Source organism: Nomascus leucogenys, chromosome 17 (genome assembly GCF_006542625.1).
Source record: "Nomascus leucogenys isolate Asia chromosome 17, Asia_NLE_v1, whole genome shotgun sequence".
Lineage (NCBI taxonomy): Eukaryota > Metazoa > Chordata > Mammalia > Primates > Hylobatidae > Nomascus > Nomascus leucogenys.
The window spans coordinates 81,503,872-81,522,077 of NC_044397.1; the positions used below are offsets into that span (position 1 = coordinate 81,503,872).

Below are 18,206 nucleotides of genomic sequence, written 5' to 3' on the forward strand. Positions count from 1 at the left end.
TATTTTGAGGCAGGGTCTCACTCTGTCACCCAGGCTGTAGGGCAACAGTGCCATCACAGCTCATTGCAACCTCTACATCCCAGGCTCAGGTGATCCTCTCACCTCAGCCCTCACCAAGTAGCTGGGATTACAGGCACACACCCAATACCAGGCCCAGCTAATTTTTTGTATTTTTGTAGAGACAGGGTTTCGCCATGTTGCCCAGGCTGGTCTCAAACTCCTGGGCTCAAGCGATCTGCCTGCCTCAGCCTCCCAAAATGCTGGGATTACAGGCATGAGCCACTGCACACGGCCCATTTTATTTTTTATGCCATATTTTTACTGTACCTTTTCTATATTTAGAAAAATTTAGATATACAAATACTCACCATTGTGTTACAATTGTCTACAGCATTCAGTACAGTAGCATGATGAACAAGTTTGTTGCCTAGGAACAAAAGGCTATACCATGTAGCTGGGTGTGTAGTACGCTCTACCATCTGGGTTTATGTAAGTACACTCTGTGATGTTCACATAACATCAACTAACAATGCCTTTTCCAGAATGTGTCCCCATCGTTTAGTGGCACATGACTATACCTCGAAGATACTTAGTGTTAAAATACTAGAAGTCACTAAAGGGCAAAGATGCCAGCTACCACCATTATTTAGCATTGTTCTGGAAGTACTAGCCATTTTGGCTAGTCAAGAATAAGAAGAGTTATAAATATTGGAAAGGAAGAGGCAAAAACATTTTTATAAAATAAACTAAAAATTGGGTAAAAACTCCAAGATTAAGTAATAAGAATGGTAACAAAAGCAATGAAACACTTTTGCTTTTTTACAAACAATAATCAGTAAGAAAATATAATGGAAGAAAAAATATCTCATGTATGATACCAATGAAAAAAAATTAGCCAGGAATAGTGGCTCACACCTGTAATCCCAGCACTTTGGGAGGCCGAGGCAGGCAGATCACCTGAGGTCAGGAGTTCGAGACCAGCTTGGCCAACATGGTGAAACCACGCCTCTACTAAAAATGCAAAAATTAGCTTGGCATGGTGGCACATGCCTGTAATTCCAGCTACTCAGGAGGCTGAGGCAGGAGAATCACTTGAACCCAGGAGACAGAGATTGCAGTGAGCCAAGATCGTGCCACTGCCCTCCAGCCTGGGAGACAGAGCAAGATTCCATTTCAAAAAAAATTAAATACCTAGAAATAAACTTAATAAGATTGTGCAAGACTTCTGGGAAAACAACTTCAGAATTCCACTTAGCTGCACAGATGACAAATAAATGAAAAGACAATATTTTAAAATATCAATTCTACATGGTGGCTCACACCTGTAGTCCCAGCTACTCAGGAGTCTGAGGTGGGAGGATTACTTGAGCTTCGGAGTTTGAGACGAACCTGAGCAACATAGTAAGACTTTGTCTCTAAAAAAAATATAAAATGTAAAATATTAGCCAGGCATAGTGGCATGCGTCCATAGTCACAGCTACTGGGGAGGTTGGGTGGGAGGACTGCTTGAGCCCAGGAGTTCAAGGCTGTAGTGAGCTATAATCATACTACCGCAGCCCAGCCTGGGAAACAAAGCAAAACCCCATCTTTAAAAAAAAAAAATTATTTCTACATTCATCTACATATTCAAAGTGATCTCAATTAAAATAATAGAGTTTTTATACCTTAACAAAATGATGCCAAAGTTCCAAAAGAATTAAAACATAAGAACAGGTCGGGAAAATTCTGAAGCAATAAAATGAAGTCATAAATATTAACTAATTTATTTATTATAAAGCTGCAGTAATGAAAACAATATAGTAGCTGTACACAAATAGCCAACAATGTGGCAGACTAGGGAGCCCACAGAAATCTTCGGGTTGAATCCCACCCTGCTACTTCCTAGTTGAATAACACTGAGCAAGTTATTTTACTTCTCTGTGCTGCATATCCTCATCTGTAAAATAGGAATAATAATCTAACTCATAGAGTTGTTGTTAGGATTAAGTGAAGTAATACATGTGATGTGGCTCAAACAACTGCTGGTAGGTACAACGCTGCAGTCATCAAACACAATCATCATCATCATTATTTTTTGACACTGGTAGTTGGGTTTTCCTTAGCTGTTGTTTGAGCCTAACACAATTATGCACCCATAAAACTGCAAAAGAATTTACTTATGAAATTTAACAAGCTAGTTATAAAATTACCTAGAAGAGAAAATGCACAAAAATATCAAGACAATCTTGAAAACAATCACAAACAGGAGGAATTTACCATATCAAATATCATGACACACCAGGAAGCTATCATAAAAAATATATATTATATCAATATATAATATTGGCACACGATAGACAAATGGGCCAATGGTACAAAATGGAGAATATGACAGAATATGGTAGAGTTTCCATGGAATACTATGCATAAAAAAGAATGAGTTCATGTACTTTGCAGGGACATGGATGAAGCTGGAAGCCATCATTCTCAGCAAACTAATGCAGGAACAGAAAACTAAACACCGCATGTTCTCACTCACAAGTGGGAGTTGAACAGTGAGAACACATGGACACAAGGAGGGCAACATCACACACAGGGGCCTGTCAGAGGGTGGGAGGTGAGTGGAGGGAGGTCATTAGGACAAATAGCTAATGCATGCAGGGCTTAAAACCTAGATGATGGGTTGACAGGTGCAGCAGATCACCATGGCACATGTATACCTAGGTAACAAACCTGCATGTTCTGCACATGTATCCCAGAACTTAAGGTAAAATAAAAATAAAGAATATGGTAGCGTTTCAAATGATTTGGGAAAGAATGGTGCTTGAATAACTGGCCATCAATTTAGACAAAAACTGAAGTTACAAACGTCTACCTCATACTTTCACAAAAAATAAATTACAGATATGTGAAAAAGCTAAACATAAAAAAGTATTAAAATGCAGGAGAATATATTTATAAAACTCAAATACGAAAGGCCTGTCTCCAAAATTTCTAAACTGCAAAGAAAAAAAAATTAAGTTAAGAGACAAATGACAGGTTGGGAGAAAATATCTGCAAAATAAATAACAAAAAACAAATATACAGACTATATAAAAAGACTTCCTATAAGTCAATGATAAAAGATAAAAACAAAAAAAATGAGCAAGGGATATGAATAGGAAGTTCACAGAAAGTGAAATGGCCAATAAATATGAAAAGATCCCTATCTCACTAATAACCAAGGACATCAAATTGAAACAACAATAACAATTTTACACATCAGACTGGCAAAAAAATCAAGTTTAATAATATCAATGATTAGCCTAAATGTGAGGAAACAGGCAAGCTAAAGCATCAGTAGAGGAAGTAAAAACAAGCAGAGCATTTTTGGAGGACATTTTGGCAGAATATATCAGAATTTTACAGGTTAACACGCTCCAATAGTTTTATTTCTCTGTATCTACCTTAGAGTCAAATTCATACAAGGATACAGTCAGACAAATTCAAAGATGGAAATCTAAATGCCATGAACAAGGAAATGGTTAGATAAACTGCTTTATCTACAGTGTGGAATACCATACAGCAGTTAAAAAGAATGAAGTAGACTTGTGTGTCCTGACACAATAGGCCTTCACATTTTTCTAAGTTAAAAAAAAAGTAAAGCCAGGTATGGTGATGCATGCCTGTAATCCCAGCTACTAGGAAGGCTGAGACTGGAGGATCGCTTGAACCCAGGAGTTCAAACCTGGCCTACCACCATAGCAAGACCCTATCTCTTAAACAATAAATACAAATAATTTTTTAAAATTAAAAAGTAAATTGTAAAATTGTATGTTAAAGAGAAAAATTAATTGATGATAGCAAATTACCCTCGGGGAAAGAATCAGACAAAGAGAAGTATTCAAGGGTGCTTTGCACTTACTTTCTTTTTTTTTTTTTTTCCACTTAATTTCTATTGTTTGAATCTTTTACAAGAAAATATACACTTGTATGGGCCTGGCATGGTGGCTCAAGCCTGTAATCCCAGCACTTTGGGAGGCTAAGGCGGGCAGATCACCTGAGGTCGGGAGTTTGAGACCAGCCTGACCAACATGGAGACACCCCATCTCTACTAAAAATACAAAATTAGCCGGGCATGGTGGTGCATGCCTGTAGTCCCAGCTACTTGGGAAGCTGAGGCAGGAGAATCGCTTGAACCCGGGAGGCGGAGGTTGTGGTGAGCCAAGATCGCGCCATTGCACTCCAGCCTGGGCAACAAGAGCAAAACTCCATCTCAAAAAAAAAAGAAAAGTAAAGAAAATATACACTTGTATTTATGTAATTTTTAAATGAAAAAATACATGCTTGTTGTAAAAAAGAAAAAAAAACTTACACACAAGTGTTTTAAGTGGACAGGGAACACATTCTGCTCCCCAGTCCCACTCAGCTCTCAGAAGGATCCATCTACCTTTAATAGTTTAGAATAGATCCTATTAAACTTTCCCTATATTATTTACAACATATATGTATGCAAGAAGATATATGTGTGTGCACACACATACATACATATTTTACTACAGAAGTGATTACATGTATAGACATGTATGTTCATATACACACATGAACATAAGCCTATTGTTTCCAAAATGAAATGAATAGCGTAAGTTACATACAGTAGAGTAACAGGTAAACTATATCATATCAAATAAAATAAATATTATTCAGCTATTACAAACAATAGAGAGTAGATTCAAATTTGAGTACAAGTATTGGGATGGGAATGATCTCTGCCACGTGCTTTCTAAATTCTATAATGACAATACATGGTATAGTAGCAATAAAACCTCTTTTATGGATACTAAATAGGTCTGAAAAAATAAAAAATAAAATAAAAATCTTAAAAACCTCTTTTAAAAAATAAAAATCAAATGAGAGAATGTTTTCTGAAAGAAAAATACTATAAATTGCTTAACAAATACAAGGCTTCACTATTGTTAGCACACATAAAAACAACACGATGGGCTCACATTTCATATAGTATCACTTACCAATCCCACTGTCATCTAACCGCATGTAGCCTTCCGCCAGCGAGCTGAAACCAGTTAATCCTCCCATGGCTGCATAAGGAACATCCTGTCCCACTGGTTTTCCCTAAGCCAATCTTTCTTGCTTAGTTTCCACTACTGTGTCATGGGCATATGCAGGCTGACCACAAGCACAAGTGAAGCAGCTATGGAATCCTGAACACTTGGAACCTGAATCAAGATGTAAAGGGAGTTAAATTCTTAAAGGTACTATGTTGTCTACCCTAAAGACACTTAGCCTGGCAAAAGCCAGCTGAATCTAGATCCTCTGGCCCCTGTAACTCTTACCTCCAGCCACTGAACTCCTTCCTAGCCACTGTTCTTACTTCTAAAACATGCTGAAGTAGTAACCGGATACAACACAGAAAAAAAAACAAAACTGCAAAACACAACAAGGACTAAAAGAAATTGAAGTGCCAGGTAATGCAGACCCTCTCCTCAAAAACTGAATTATAAGCAGGCATGGCAGGGACAGCCCGGTGGCCAGGACCAGATGAAGAGATAATGTAGAAATCTTCCTACAGATCAACTCCCCATAAAAGCCAAATTGGAAAGCCAACCTGTAGACACAGAAAGGGTGTAGTGGAATCTTGTTCAGCAATAAAAAGGAAAGAAGTATTGATATAGGCTACATGGATGAATCATGAAAACATCATGCTAAATGAAAGAGGCCAGTCACAAAAGACCACATATTCTATGATTCTATTTATATAAAATGTCCAGAAGAGGCAAATCCAGAAACAGAAAGTAGATTATGGGTTGTCTAGGGCTGGGGAGAGAGAAAAGTAAGGAATGACTCCAAGTGAATATGGAGTTTCTTTTTGGGGTGAGAAAAATGTTCTGAAATGTATTGTGCTGGTGGTTACACAACATTCATGATTATATATTAAAAATCATTAAACTGCACATTTTAAATAGGTTAATTGTATGACATACGAATTACGTCTTAACAAAGTTGTTCTATAAAAAGATCAAGCCATATTGTAATGGAGGCCAGAATATACCATTAGCAAAATCTTTACCCATTCACACCTCTGACGAACACATGTGGGAACAGCCAGGCATGGTGGCTCACGCCTGGAATCCCAGCACTTTGGGAGGCCGAGGCGGGCAGATCACTTGAGGTCAGGGATTTGAGAACAGCCTGGCCAACATGGCAAAACCCCGTCTCTACTAAAAATACAAAAATTAGCCGGGCGTCGTGGTGGGTGCCTATAATCTCAGCTACTTGGGAGGCTGAGGCAGGAGAATCATTTGAACCCTGGAGGCAGAGGTTGCAGTGAGCCGAGATGATACCACTATACTCCAGCCTGGGTGACAAGAGCAAAACTCCATTAAAAAAAAAAAAAAAAAATATATATATATATATATATATATATATATGAACCAAGGCATATAAATAAATCAGTTTTTTCCAACTACTTCCATATTCAGCCAATGAAACATTTATTCCTGCCACTGTCATTAAAAATGTTTTGTTACATACTTCATCATAAGATTTCAACTCAAACTACTATAAAAACAACTGGATTGACTATCTCCTGAAGGAAACTAATGGACTAGCACTCTACCTATCAATGGATGATCCAGTGCAAGGGCAAAAGGGGTAGAGGTTGGAATTTGGGTACAGGTATTAAGGTAAGGGTGTTACTGCATACAAAGCATTAAAATGATCGTGCTATGTTAATCTATGAGCAAACCATAAAAGTTTTTTGACTTATAAAATGCTTTTTTAAAAAATATGAATAGAATTTAGTTGATTAAACTCCCATATTCAAAAATTTGAATCAGATCACATCTGGTAATTCTTTAAAATCCATTACTATTACTTAAATTATCTGAACTACATGAGATGAGAGTTTATGATTATCAAGCATACCATTAACTCTGAGTTCTTCCACAAAAATGAAATCTTAGAGTATCTATCCATTGAATTTTCCTTAGTTGTTTAATATTAACGCTATAACTGAATATTAACTCTACAACTAATACAACTGATTATTAACTCTACAACTAATACAAAGGCACGTTAAATATTCAAGGAAGACATATAAACATTCTGAGTTTATGTGTTTATAACAATATAACTCACATGTATTGCATGTAAAGCCAGGCGCAGCACTGTGCTGATCAGCAAAGTGTTTGCACCTGCAGCGAATGGGCTGGCTACCATTCAAGGGGACATAAAGGTAAGCCCTGCACTGGCAGCCAGTCACTTGGCAGGGCAGATCAATGGGGCGCTGCTGAGGAATCGTTTCCAAGTCAGTTTTATGTTGTTTATACCTAAAAAAGGAGAGAGAGAGAGAAATATAAATACAGGTATTATCAAAAATTACAATTTCTATTATATTAAAGGCAGATATGATTTTTTAAATTATTATTGCTTTATTATTCTTCATAGTAAGGTGAAAATAAACTCTCCTACATATAGTACTTGTATTACCTATGTTGCTTTGGTCAGAGGAAATCTTCACTCTTTTAGATTTCTATTTTTAGTTATTTAAGAAGCTGTTTCACAGCAATACAAAGAATAATTATATAATTTCCTTAAAACACTTACCTCTACAGATTCCTTAATAGAGAAGCACAGCCTAAGATATGAAAAAGTTCAGGCCGGGCGCAGTGGCTCACACCTGTAATCCCAGCACTTTGGGAGGCCAAGGCGGGCAGATCACCTGAGGTCGGAAGTTCGAGACCAGCCTGACCAATATAGAGAAATCCCATCTCTACTAAAAATAAAAAATTAGCTGGCCATTGTGGCACATGCCTGTAACCCCAGCTACTCAGGAGGCTGAGGCAGGAGAATTGCTTGAACCCAGGAGACAGAGGTTGCGGTGAGCCCAGATCGCACCATTGCACTCCACCCTGGGCAACAAGAGCGAAACTCTGTCTCAAAAAAAATAAAATAAAATAAAAAGTTCTTTACCAATGTTATTTTTATCAAAGTGCATTACTTAAATTTATTTGCATGTTTGCTACTTAAAATAGAAATATATTCAATAAACGTTTATTGATGTAATTTATTTTAATATAACTTTTGACTTCAAAATAATCAATATTTTTGAAAGCCAAAGCTCCTTCTTATACTTCTGTAATTTTCTTAAATAGATCACTCACTTCTCATAGGTGATATTCGGTAAAATAATACTAAATTTATTATTCTCAATATTAATCAAAGAAATGCAAATTAAAGGCCAGGCAGGGTGGCTCACGCCTGTAATCCCAGCACTTTGGGAGGCCGAGGCGGACGGATCACGAGGTCAGGAGATCAGGACCATCCTGACTAACACGGTGAAACCCTGTCTCTACTAAAAGTGCAAAAAATTAGCCAAGCGTGGTGGTGGGCGCCTGTAGTCCCAGCTACTTGGGAGGCTGAGGCAGGAGAATGGCGTGAACCCGGGAGGCGGAGCTTGCAGTGAGCCAAGATCACACCACTGCACTCCAGCCTGGGCAACAGAGCAAGACTCCGTCTCAAAAGAAAAAAAAAAAAGAAATGCAAATTAAAATGAGATACCATTTTAATTTAGCAAAGAGTCGAAGTTTTTTAAAACTATATGTAATACACAGTGCTATCAAGAGTGTTATGAAAGGGCCAGGAGCCGGTGGCACATGCCTGTAATCCCAGCACTTTGGGAGGCCAAGGCAGGTGGACCGCTTGAGCTCAGGAGTTCGAGACCAACCTGGGCAACATGATGAAACCCCGACTCTACTAAAAATAAAAAAATTAGCCCGGCATGGTGGTGCATGCCTGTAGTCCCAGCTACTCAGGAGGCTGAGGCAGGAGAATCCCTTGAACCCGGGAGGCAGAGGTTGCAGTAAGCTGAGATGGCACCACTGTACTCCAGCCTGGGCAACAGAGCGAGGCTCTGTCTCAAAAAAAAAAAAAAAAAAGAGTGTTACAAAAGAACAAATTCTATTTAATAATGTTTCAAGAAACTTGAAAAGGTCCATTCTTTGAACCAGAAATTTCATTTTTGGAAAATATACCCTAAGAAAATAATTCCATATATAGAAAAAGCTTTATGCATACCAATAATATTAGCAATAGTACTTACATCAGCTACATTATACACACACCCACAAAACATAAGAGAAACCAGTAAGTAAATTACTAGACAACAGTTTTCAAACCTTTTAGCAGTGAAACACTTTTGTCAAATAAAATCTTTTATAGAACCAGAATACATAAAACAAATGCAGAATTGGTTAAAGCAAGAGGAAGAACAGAATAGAGTTTCCCCTTCTCCTAACTTGCCCTTCCACCTAGCACACCACCAAGGCTCCCTCACAGCTCCAGAGAGCACAGATAAACACCACTGGACTAGCTGGACTAGCTGGCAGGTATTAAAAATCTTGTTTTTGATCAGCACATAACAACGTGGAAACATATTTCTATGATTCTGTCATTGAAAAGTGGGTCAGTATTTTATGCACACACATACTTAACAACAGTTAAATGAACCATGTAAAGAAAAAGTCAGGCCGGGCACAGTGGCTCATGCCTGTAATCCCAGCACTTTGGGAGGCCAAGGCAGGTGGATCACCTGAGGCTGGGAGTTCGAGACCAGCCTGACCAACATGGAGAAACCCAGTCTCTGCTAAAAATACAAAATTAGCCGGGCATGGTGGTGCATGCCTGTAATCCCAGCTATTCGGGAGGCTGAGGCAGGAGAATCGCTTGAACCCACGAGGCAGAGGTTGTAGTGAGCTGAGATTGTGCCACTGCACTCCAGCCTGGGCAACAAGAGTGAAAGAAAAAAGAAAAGAAAAGAAAAGAAAAGAAGAAAAAAAAGAAAAAGTCATACAGATATTGTAAAAAAAAAAAAAAAAAAAAAACTAGCAGCTGGCTTTGGGTAGTAAGCTGCTTCTATATATTGTATATAGAATATATTCTACGTTTCTATATATCCCCCACTTTCCTTAATAATCATATATCACTTTTATAGTGGGGGGAAAAGTTTGGAATAAATCTCACTGAGTGGATCAGTACTAAATATAATAACTTCTCCATCAAAGTTGAGTTGGGTCAGCTGAGCATGGTGGCGCACATGTGTAATATGGGTACTTTGGAAAACCCCAGGTAGACAGATAACTTGAGCCCAGGAGTTCCAGACCACTCTGGGCAACAAAGCCAAACCGCTTCTCTACAAAAAAATACAAAAATTAGCTGGATGTGGTGGCACACGCCTGTGGTCCCAGCTACTTGGGAGGCTGAGGTCGAAGGATCGCTTGGGCCCAGGAGGTCAAGGCTGCAATGAGCCAACCTGAGTGACAGAGTAAGACCCTGTCTCGAAAAAAAAAAAAAGTTGAGTTGGATCAATTCTGATGTTCAAGTCCATGCTGTGTAAGTTATACAGAGATTAGAAAGTGGCACTAAATTTGTGTAACAATAAATTATAAAACTATCACAAACTTACCAAACCCCTCTTTAATTCTGAAAGATATCAGCACATCCCTTATCCTCCATTCCTCCTCAGTGTTTTTAGTTGGGGTTGCTAAATAAATTTATAGTCAATCTATATACAACATTACTCATCCTAGCAACTGCCTAACAAACTTTGGCAAACTGCAACTCTGTAAATAGCAACCATACAAAGAGTGTCCGTGAAAGAGCCCCAGAAATTGCTATCAGAATAGGGTGGTTCCTCTTGGAACCGAAAGTTAAAGTTGCTGCCTGAAAACATGGAACAGGTTCAGAGACTTTTCTGTGAAGCAGCTTAGGTATTCTGAACTTTACAACTGTGAGACGGTAGCAAAATTTAAAGTAGAGCATATACACAGCAAAACGCAAACTTCAGATACAGACAACTCAAGTCAAAAACTGGAGCCTCGCTTATTTCCTTTCCTTTAGGCACTTTTCTTGGAACATGACCATTTGTAATGCAAAGCAGTGTGCTTGTTTGTTTAAAGAAAGGTATCAACACAGCAGATTCTTAAGGTATAAAAGGCGATTAGTATATTTGAGGAGAAATGTTTATACTTACAGATGGACAGCATGATCAGTGTGGGTCAATTCAGGCAACACTTATAGTTCCTCAATCTGATGACCCATTCTCTACCTTCTCCAATGATGTGAGATGTCGGTAGACTCTGCTCCCCAGTCAAACTGAAAGACCCCTGACAAAGCCACAGGGCCACCAAACATTTTTACCAATGACAAGAGAATTGCTTAAGGTGATAGACTCCAGGATAAGCGCTAACAGGATATGATGGAAAATTTTAAATTATAGCTTTAAAAACCTTTAGATAATTTTTGTGGGGTTTTTTGTTCTGTTCTGTTTTGTTTTGTTTTGAGACAGAGTCTCACACTGTCGCCCAGGCTGGTGTGCAGTGGCGTGATCTCGGCTCACTGCAACCTCACCTCCCATGTTCAAGCAATTCTCCTGTCTCAGCCTTCCATGTAGCTAGGATTACAGGCGCGTGCCACCACACCCGGCTAATTTTTTGTATTTTTAGTAGAGACAAGGTTTCACTATGTTGGCCAGACTGGTCTCGAACTCCTGACCTCGTGATCTACCCACCTCAGCCTCCCAAAATGCTGGAATTACAGGCGCGAGCCATTGCGCCTGGCCTATTTTTGTTTTTTAAGAGACAAGGTTTCACTCTCTGTCACCCAGGCTGGAATGCAGTTGCACAATCACAGCTCACTGCAGACTAAACTCCTGGGCTCAAGCAGTCCTCCTGCCTCGGCCTCCCAAAGTTCTGGGATAACATAGATGTGAGCCACCATCCCCAGCTGATAATTTCTACTCTACTATATAAAGGACAATTGTTAAATGTTTCTCAATCATTACAATTTGTAGACATAAGATATGCTTAGCTTTTTATTTTCTAATTATCAAAAAACTTTGCAATAAAGTGTCTTACCTATGTGTACAAAAACACAGTGTCTCTGGGCCCACAAGTTTACAATCCATCCCTGTTGGTGACCGCCAGCTCACAAATAATCTGTTTTGTAAGCGCAGAGGTAACACTTTTCTTTTGTATTCTTCATATTCTTCAGGAGTAAAAAGTTTCCCTCCATCATCCTCACCAACAATTCTACAACAAAAATATATGTTTCTCTTAAGCTTTGAGTATTTATTTTCCGGGTGAGCTATGACCAGGCCACTGCAAATATTAAATAAATTTGTAAGCTATTCTTTCGTAAATCTGTCTTTTCTTACAGATGTGGCAGGCCAGGTCTCCATAACAACTGTTTCAGCATTGACTGAGTGGTTAAGTTAAACATTAAAAGCTGATAGAACCAGGGTCTTTATACAAAGGCTGGAATGTAACAAAAGCCCACCAAGCATTTGCCCAGGCCATTCCTGGGCCTTGAAGCATGACAAGATAACGAAGGAACTCTTAAAGGACCAGTTTAGGACTAAACAAGTTTCACTGGGGGTCTGAAGAAACTCCCCAGACCTCCACAAACAAGTTTATTGGAGGTCCGAAGGAACTTCCCAGACCTCCATGATTTACCAGGAGACAAGACGAGAGTAAATCACCCCAGCACCTGGACCCATTTAGATAAAGTAAATTTACTGAGGCTCCAGAGGAAGGTCTTCAGGACTCAGATCTTAGTTATAGATTAGAAGTTAATCATTTATGTATTTAGATAAATGCACACTTACACATAAACATATATATACATATAAACATATGTAATTTTGAATTAGTCTGGCGATATCTTCCAGGCCTTCTCCCTATAACCAGTTACAGAAATAATCTCCCTTCTTTCCCAGTTCATCTGAATTGCATTACTGGGCCACGAGAATAAGCAGCCCAACCCTCGGTTTGATCCAGAAACATAGGTGCCTCAGCCATGAACCTAGTGATGGGTGAGAAAAGAAATATTTCTCCCCTCCACTTCCTATATAAGAGGGTTATAAATAGGAAAGACAATGAATTCATAACACAACTTTACTGATCCAGGTTTATCAACAGAGGAGTACCACATATTCATCTCAGCTTTTCCTTTGATACTGAAGCAAAGATGCTCATTCCTCTCATTAAAGGTAGAGCCTTAACTGCTAAAAATTCTAACATTTTCCTCCTTTGAAAATGTATCCCAAAAAAGTACAAAAAATATCAAAGCAGAAGCCAACATGACTAATTTCCATACCTGTCTTCAAACCCTGGCCAAGGGTTTAAACTAACGCAGAACCTAAATACGCACTTGGTTCAGCACAAGCTCAAACCACATTTGTGTGTTAGGTAATCAAGTTTATCATTGTTTAATTTCAGAACTAAGAACCCAAAATATTATGGGAAAACATTAAGCCCCCACCATTTCTATGAAAAGAAATTAAGAGTTGGCCTCCCTGGAGGAAAAGAAAGCACAATTAAAAGAAGTTTTTCCAAAACTGAAGACATTTCTCCCTGAAAATACTCCCCTTGAAAAGTCACGAAAAGTGATGCTTGTAGAATACTACGTACTTTTTTATGCAATACATGGTTTTTTCCATACTTTGAAGCCTTTAGCTGAGGTAGAAAATAAAAACCATTGGTCTATGTACTTGCCATTAGAAAAAAAGAAAAAAATTTGTAAGGTATGAAATAATCAAAACCGTCTTCTTTACAGAACAATCTAGATACATAATAGTAAAGAAACAAAGGGCATTTAATTCTGAGATAAATTTTGGGCCATTTCACTTTCTTGTAGCTATCAAGAATACCAACAGGTATTAAGATCTTAAGATAAATATGGATCTTTAAAAGATCTTTCAAAAGTAAGATGTCATTGGTATTTAAGTTCTAAACCAGTGCAACTCAAATTTTATTGTACTTACAGAATCCCCAGGGGATCTTGCCCAAACACCGATTAAGACTCACAACGCAGTGGCTCATGCCTGTAATCCCAGCACTTTGGGAGGCCGAAGCAGGCGGATCACTTGAGGTCAGGAGTTCGAGCCCAGCCTGGCCAATATAGCAAAACCCCGTCTCTACCAATAATACAAAAATTAGTGGGGCATGGTGGTGGGCGCCTATAATCCCAACTACTCTGGAAACTGAGGCACTGAGAATCGTTTGAACCGCAGAGGCAGAGGTTACAGTGAGCTGAGATAGCGCCACTGCACTCCAGCCTAGGCAGCAGAGCAAGTCTCTATCTAAAAAAAAATACATATATATATATATATATATATATATATATACACACACACACACACATACACACACACACACACACACACACACGATAAGGCCAGATGTGGTGGCTCACACCTGTAATCCCAGCACTTTGTGAGGCTGAGGTGGGAGGATTGCTTGAGGCCAGGATCTCAAGATGAGCCTGGGCATCCTAGTGAGATCCCATCTCTATAAAAAATTTTAAAATTAGCTGGATGTGGTGATGCATGCCTGCAGTCCTAGCTAGTTAGGAGGCTGAGAAGACAGAGTCGCTGCAGCTGGGGAGGTCAAGGTTGCAGTCATCCATTACAGTGCCACTGCACTCCAGCCTGGGTGACAGAGCGAGACTCTAAATAATAATAATAATAATAATAATAGGTCTGGAGTGGGCCTGAGATTCTGCTTTTCTAACAAGCTAACAGGTGATGCCAGGACACTGGTCAGGGCCTCCCACAGTGTGAGTAACAAGGCTGCATGCTTCCCCTCCCAACTGACTCCCACCGAAGTACCTAGGCAAGACCAAATCCAGGAAAACTCTTAGGAAGGAAAGTTTGTCTCCTTCTAAACTCATATTTTGACTCATCTTCCCACCTCACCTTCCCAGCCCACCTTTTCATATCTAGGCACTCAAGTCCTGTTTTCCCCACTTTTCTAAAATTCTGACGTCAGTAAGGGACCTGATAATCTCTTTCAGAGGGAAGTGTTTCAAGTCATTTACGATTGCAAAAATAATTTCCCAGCCGGGCGCGGTGGCCCAGGCCTGTAATCCCAACACGTTAGGAGGCCGAGGCGGGTGGACAACTTGAGCCCAGGAGTTCAAGAACAGCCTGGGCAACATGGTGAAATCCCGTCTCTACAGCAAGTACGAAAATTACCTGGGCGCCTGTAGTCCCAGCTACTCGGGTGGCTGAGGCAGGAGAATCACTTGAACCCAGGAGGCGGAGATTGCGGTGAGCCGAGGTCGCGCCACTGCACTCCAGCCTGGGCAAGAGTCAGACCCTGTCTCAATAAAATAAATAACTACATAATTTCTCACCAGTCTGCCCTAACATGTTCGGAGCTAGGCAAGAGTCAACTGGAGGCCCACAATTCACATATCTAAATATCCAAGTTATCAGTCAACACCAGCTCCAGCAACTTGCTCCCAGGCAAAAGCTCTGGAGAACTGGAGGCTCAAGGAGCCGGCTCTGCTCTGGGCGAGGACGGGATGGTGGTTGTTCTGACCCTGAACCGGGCGTGGGAACTGACCCCATCAAGCTGCTAGCCCTTATTCTTCTGGTTCAGAATCTCCAGGCAGTTCTAAGGGTTACCCAAAACTACACCAACGGGGCAGTCAGGGCAGGGGAGAATAGTCAGCTGGGGGGCCGTCTGCGCGCACACCTCTGGGTCACCTGGGCCGTCCACGATGCCGCAGAGGAGGCCCTGTCCCTCGCTCCGGCCTCCCTGGCCGAGCCTGGAGCGTCTCCCCTCTGCTTGTACACACACGTCCTCCCGCCCCAACTCCGCGTCCTCAGGCGGTCCTCTCCAGGACTTCCCATCCGCCCAGATTCCGGACGATAAAAAACCCCAGGAAGCGGAAAAAGAGGGCGTCGCTGCAGGTGCACCAGCCTAGCTCAGAACCCAGGACAATGAACCGTGTCCTCAGGCCAAAGGAGCGGCTACGTTTCCAGTTTCGGAAGGGGTTTCTCTAGAACACCAAACACCAGTCGGTGTCTTTCTCCTAAAACCAACACCTCGGGGTGGGGAGCGCGTTCAAGTTCACGTTTGACTCTATTACTGGGTTAATTTGATGTATGCTAACTTCTATAGCCCCGAGTACTCGATGTGCATGTTTTCAATGGCCATTTAAGGAACAGCTGGACCTCTGTATCAATCTAGTTAGTCATCCTTCTTGGAGGGGAGCAGAGGGACATCTTAAATGTTATCGGAAGACTCATCATTGCGTAGAACTGCGTGGCCCTACAATATTTAATTAGGCAAAGACTAAACTGGAATTCATCTAGGCCTCCTCCAACAGCCCAGGCACAGATTCCCGGAACCCCCGCGGACGCCCGCCGGGCCCCTGCCCGCGCCCCCAGCCCAGGGATCCTGGCCCCTCGGAGCGGCGGGGAGCAGGCCCGGAGCCACAGCCTCACCTCCGGTACTCCAGGTACTCGTCCACCGCCGCCGCGCCGCCGGGAGGCAACGTCAGCTGCTCCATGGCGGGTAGGGAAGCCAAAGGCACCCTCCCAGCTGGCCGGCCGACGGCGAAGCCCGACCCAGCCCCGCTCCCTCCCGGCGCCGCGCCCCCTCCCGCCCGCCTGCTGATTGGCCCGGCCTGAAGCCCGAGGAGGCCGCGCGCGGAAACTGCGCAGGACGCGCGCCGCTACTGGCAGCCGGCGCCAGGCATCAGAACCCCGGTCTCCGCAAGCGCAGCCCCGCGGCAGGTGGAGTGCAGTTTGCCGCCTTCCACAAACCTTGTCCCTGTTCCCCTGGACCGGCAAGTCTTCTTGTAAATTAACAAGTGACAAGGGAGTGCTGTGCCTTGCATATAACAGGCGCATAGAAAATGTCTTATTTCCTTGTACAGCTCTTTTCGCTTAATCCATCTCTTGAAATGTAAGTGGTTTTGAGAAGGTTCTGCTTTAGTTTGAGGCCCGCCTCTCCTTAACTGTCGGCCTGTTTCCAGTATTGGCGTTTTCAAAAACTCTGATGTAACAATCAGTAGTCCTGGGTATCTGGGTTCACTTTGGGGGTTGCTAAGGCAACATGTTCTTCAAAGGAACCGAATAACTGATTTAAGGTGAAGCAAGTAAAAACAATTTAGGTAAAATTTTTTTTTTTAACTTTTGGAAACACTCTGCAAAATATATTTAGAAGCTGAATTACCATGCGATTGGTAATTTGGCCATAATTTGACTTAGCACATTGTGGAAAAGAACAGGAAATCGTCAGGCGAAGTCATTAAACTCTGAAGCTCCCAGGGAATCAGCTTTAGCGCCCTCTGTAAAGTATCTGGGAGGGAGAATATGCAAACAATAAGAAAAATAGTTAAACTTCAGTACAGTACTTTAGTTTCAAAGTACTTTTCTACGTATTTCAGGTCCAAAAAACATGTAAACAAATTGTTTGGGTACCACCCCCTTCCCTTCTCGGTGCCCTTTCAACAAACCCCACCCTCTCCCCAAAGTCTTCCTCCTGTTCAGAGGCGTTCTTGACAGTCAGATAAATGAGTGACCCTGAAATCCGACTCATATTTTAGCAGACTGATCTCAGCTCAGTATTCTCTCCTATCACACCTGTGGTTTGCTGCTGTCCATTTTACCTCTTCCCCCCCGACACCTTCCCAGATGGAGTCTTGCTCTGTCTCCAAGGCTGGAGTGCGGTGGCTGGATCTCGACTCACTGCAACCTTTGCCTCCTAGGTTCAAGCAATTCTCCTGCCTCAGCCTCCTAAGTAGCTGGGATTACAGGCACGAGCCACCACGCCTGGCTATTTTTTTTTTTTTTTTTATTTTTATTTTTAGTAGAGACGGGGTTTCACCATGTTGGCCAGGCCGGTCTCGATCTCCTGACCTCGTGATTTGCCCGCCTCAGCCTCCCAAAGTGCTGGGATTACAGACGTGAGCCACCGCGTCCAGCCCCATTCTACCTCTATGAGAGCCTAGTCTTGCTTTTAGGCACAACTAAACTAACAAAGAAAAATAGAAGAAAATGCCAGGCTCTGCAAGCTCACAGAAAAGTGGCAGGGGAATGTCTGTGTAGGCAAGTACAATTTAAAAATCTAGAGGGAAATGGTTAAAATAGATTTAGCCCAATTGTGGACTCTTCCAGGAAGATGCTGGAGCAGTAAACTCTTCTGGCCAAAGAAGTCAACAAAAATATTCAGCATGACGAATAAGAGTATGAAACAAACTAGAAAATGTTATCCTAACCTTACATAAAACTGACAGCTTTGCAAATTAAAATACTGTATATGGTACTCACCTCTGCTTTAATAAACAGGTATAATCAAACTATAACTTCCTCCCAATGTGTAGCTAAATTGATCTAGGAAGTAGGGTAGACAGAGGAATATGTAAATTGCCTAGGC

General features: G+C 41.3%; 1 protein-coding gene across 1 annotated transcript in view; it reads right to left on the minus strand.

Moving 5' to 3' along the window:
* The window catches only part of FAM221A (family with sequence similarity 221 member A), a 30,867-nt gene extending 14,429 nt beyond the window's left edge, over positions 1-16,438 (minus strand). The window contains 4 exon segments of the mRNA XM_030796721.1: positions 4,989-5,195; positions 7,117-7,307; positions 11,892-12,065; positions 16,271-16,438. Of these exon segments, the coding sequence (XP_030652581.1) occupies positions 4,989-5,195; positions 7,117-7,307; positions 11,892-12,065; positions 16,271-16,335 (637 nt within the window). The 5' untranslated portion in view covers positions 16,336-16,438.
* Positions 16,439-18,206: the final 1,768 nt, after the last annotated feature.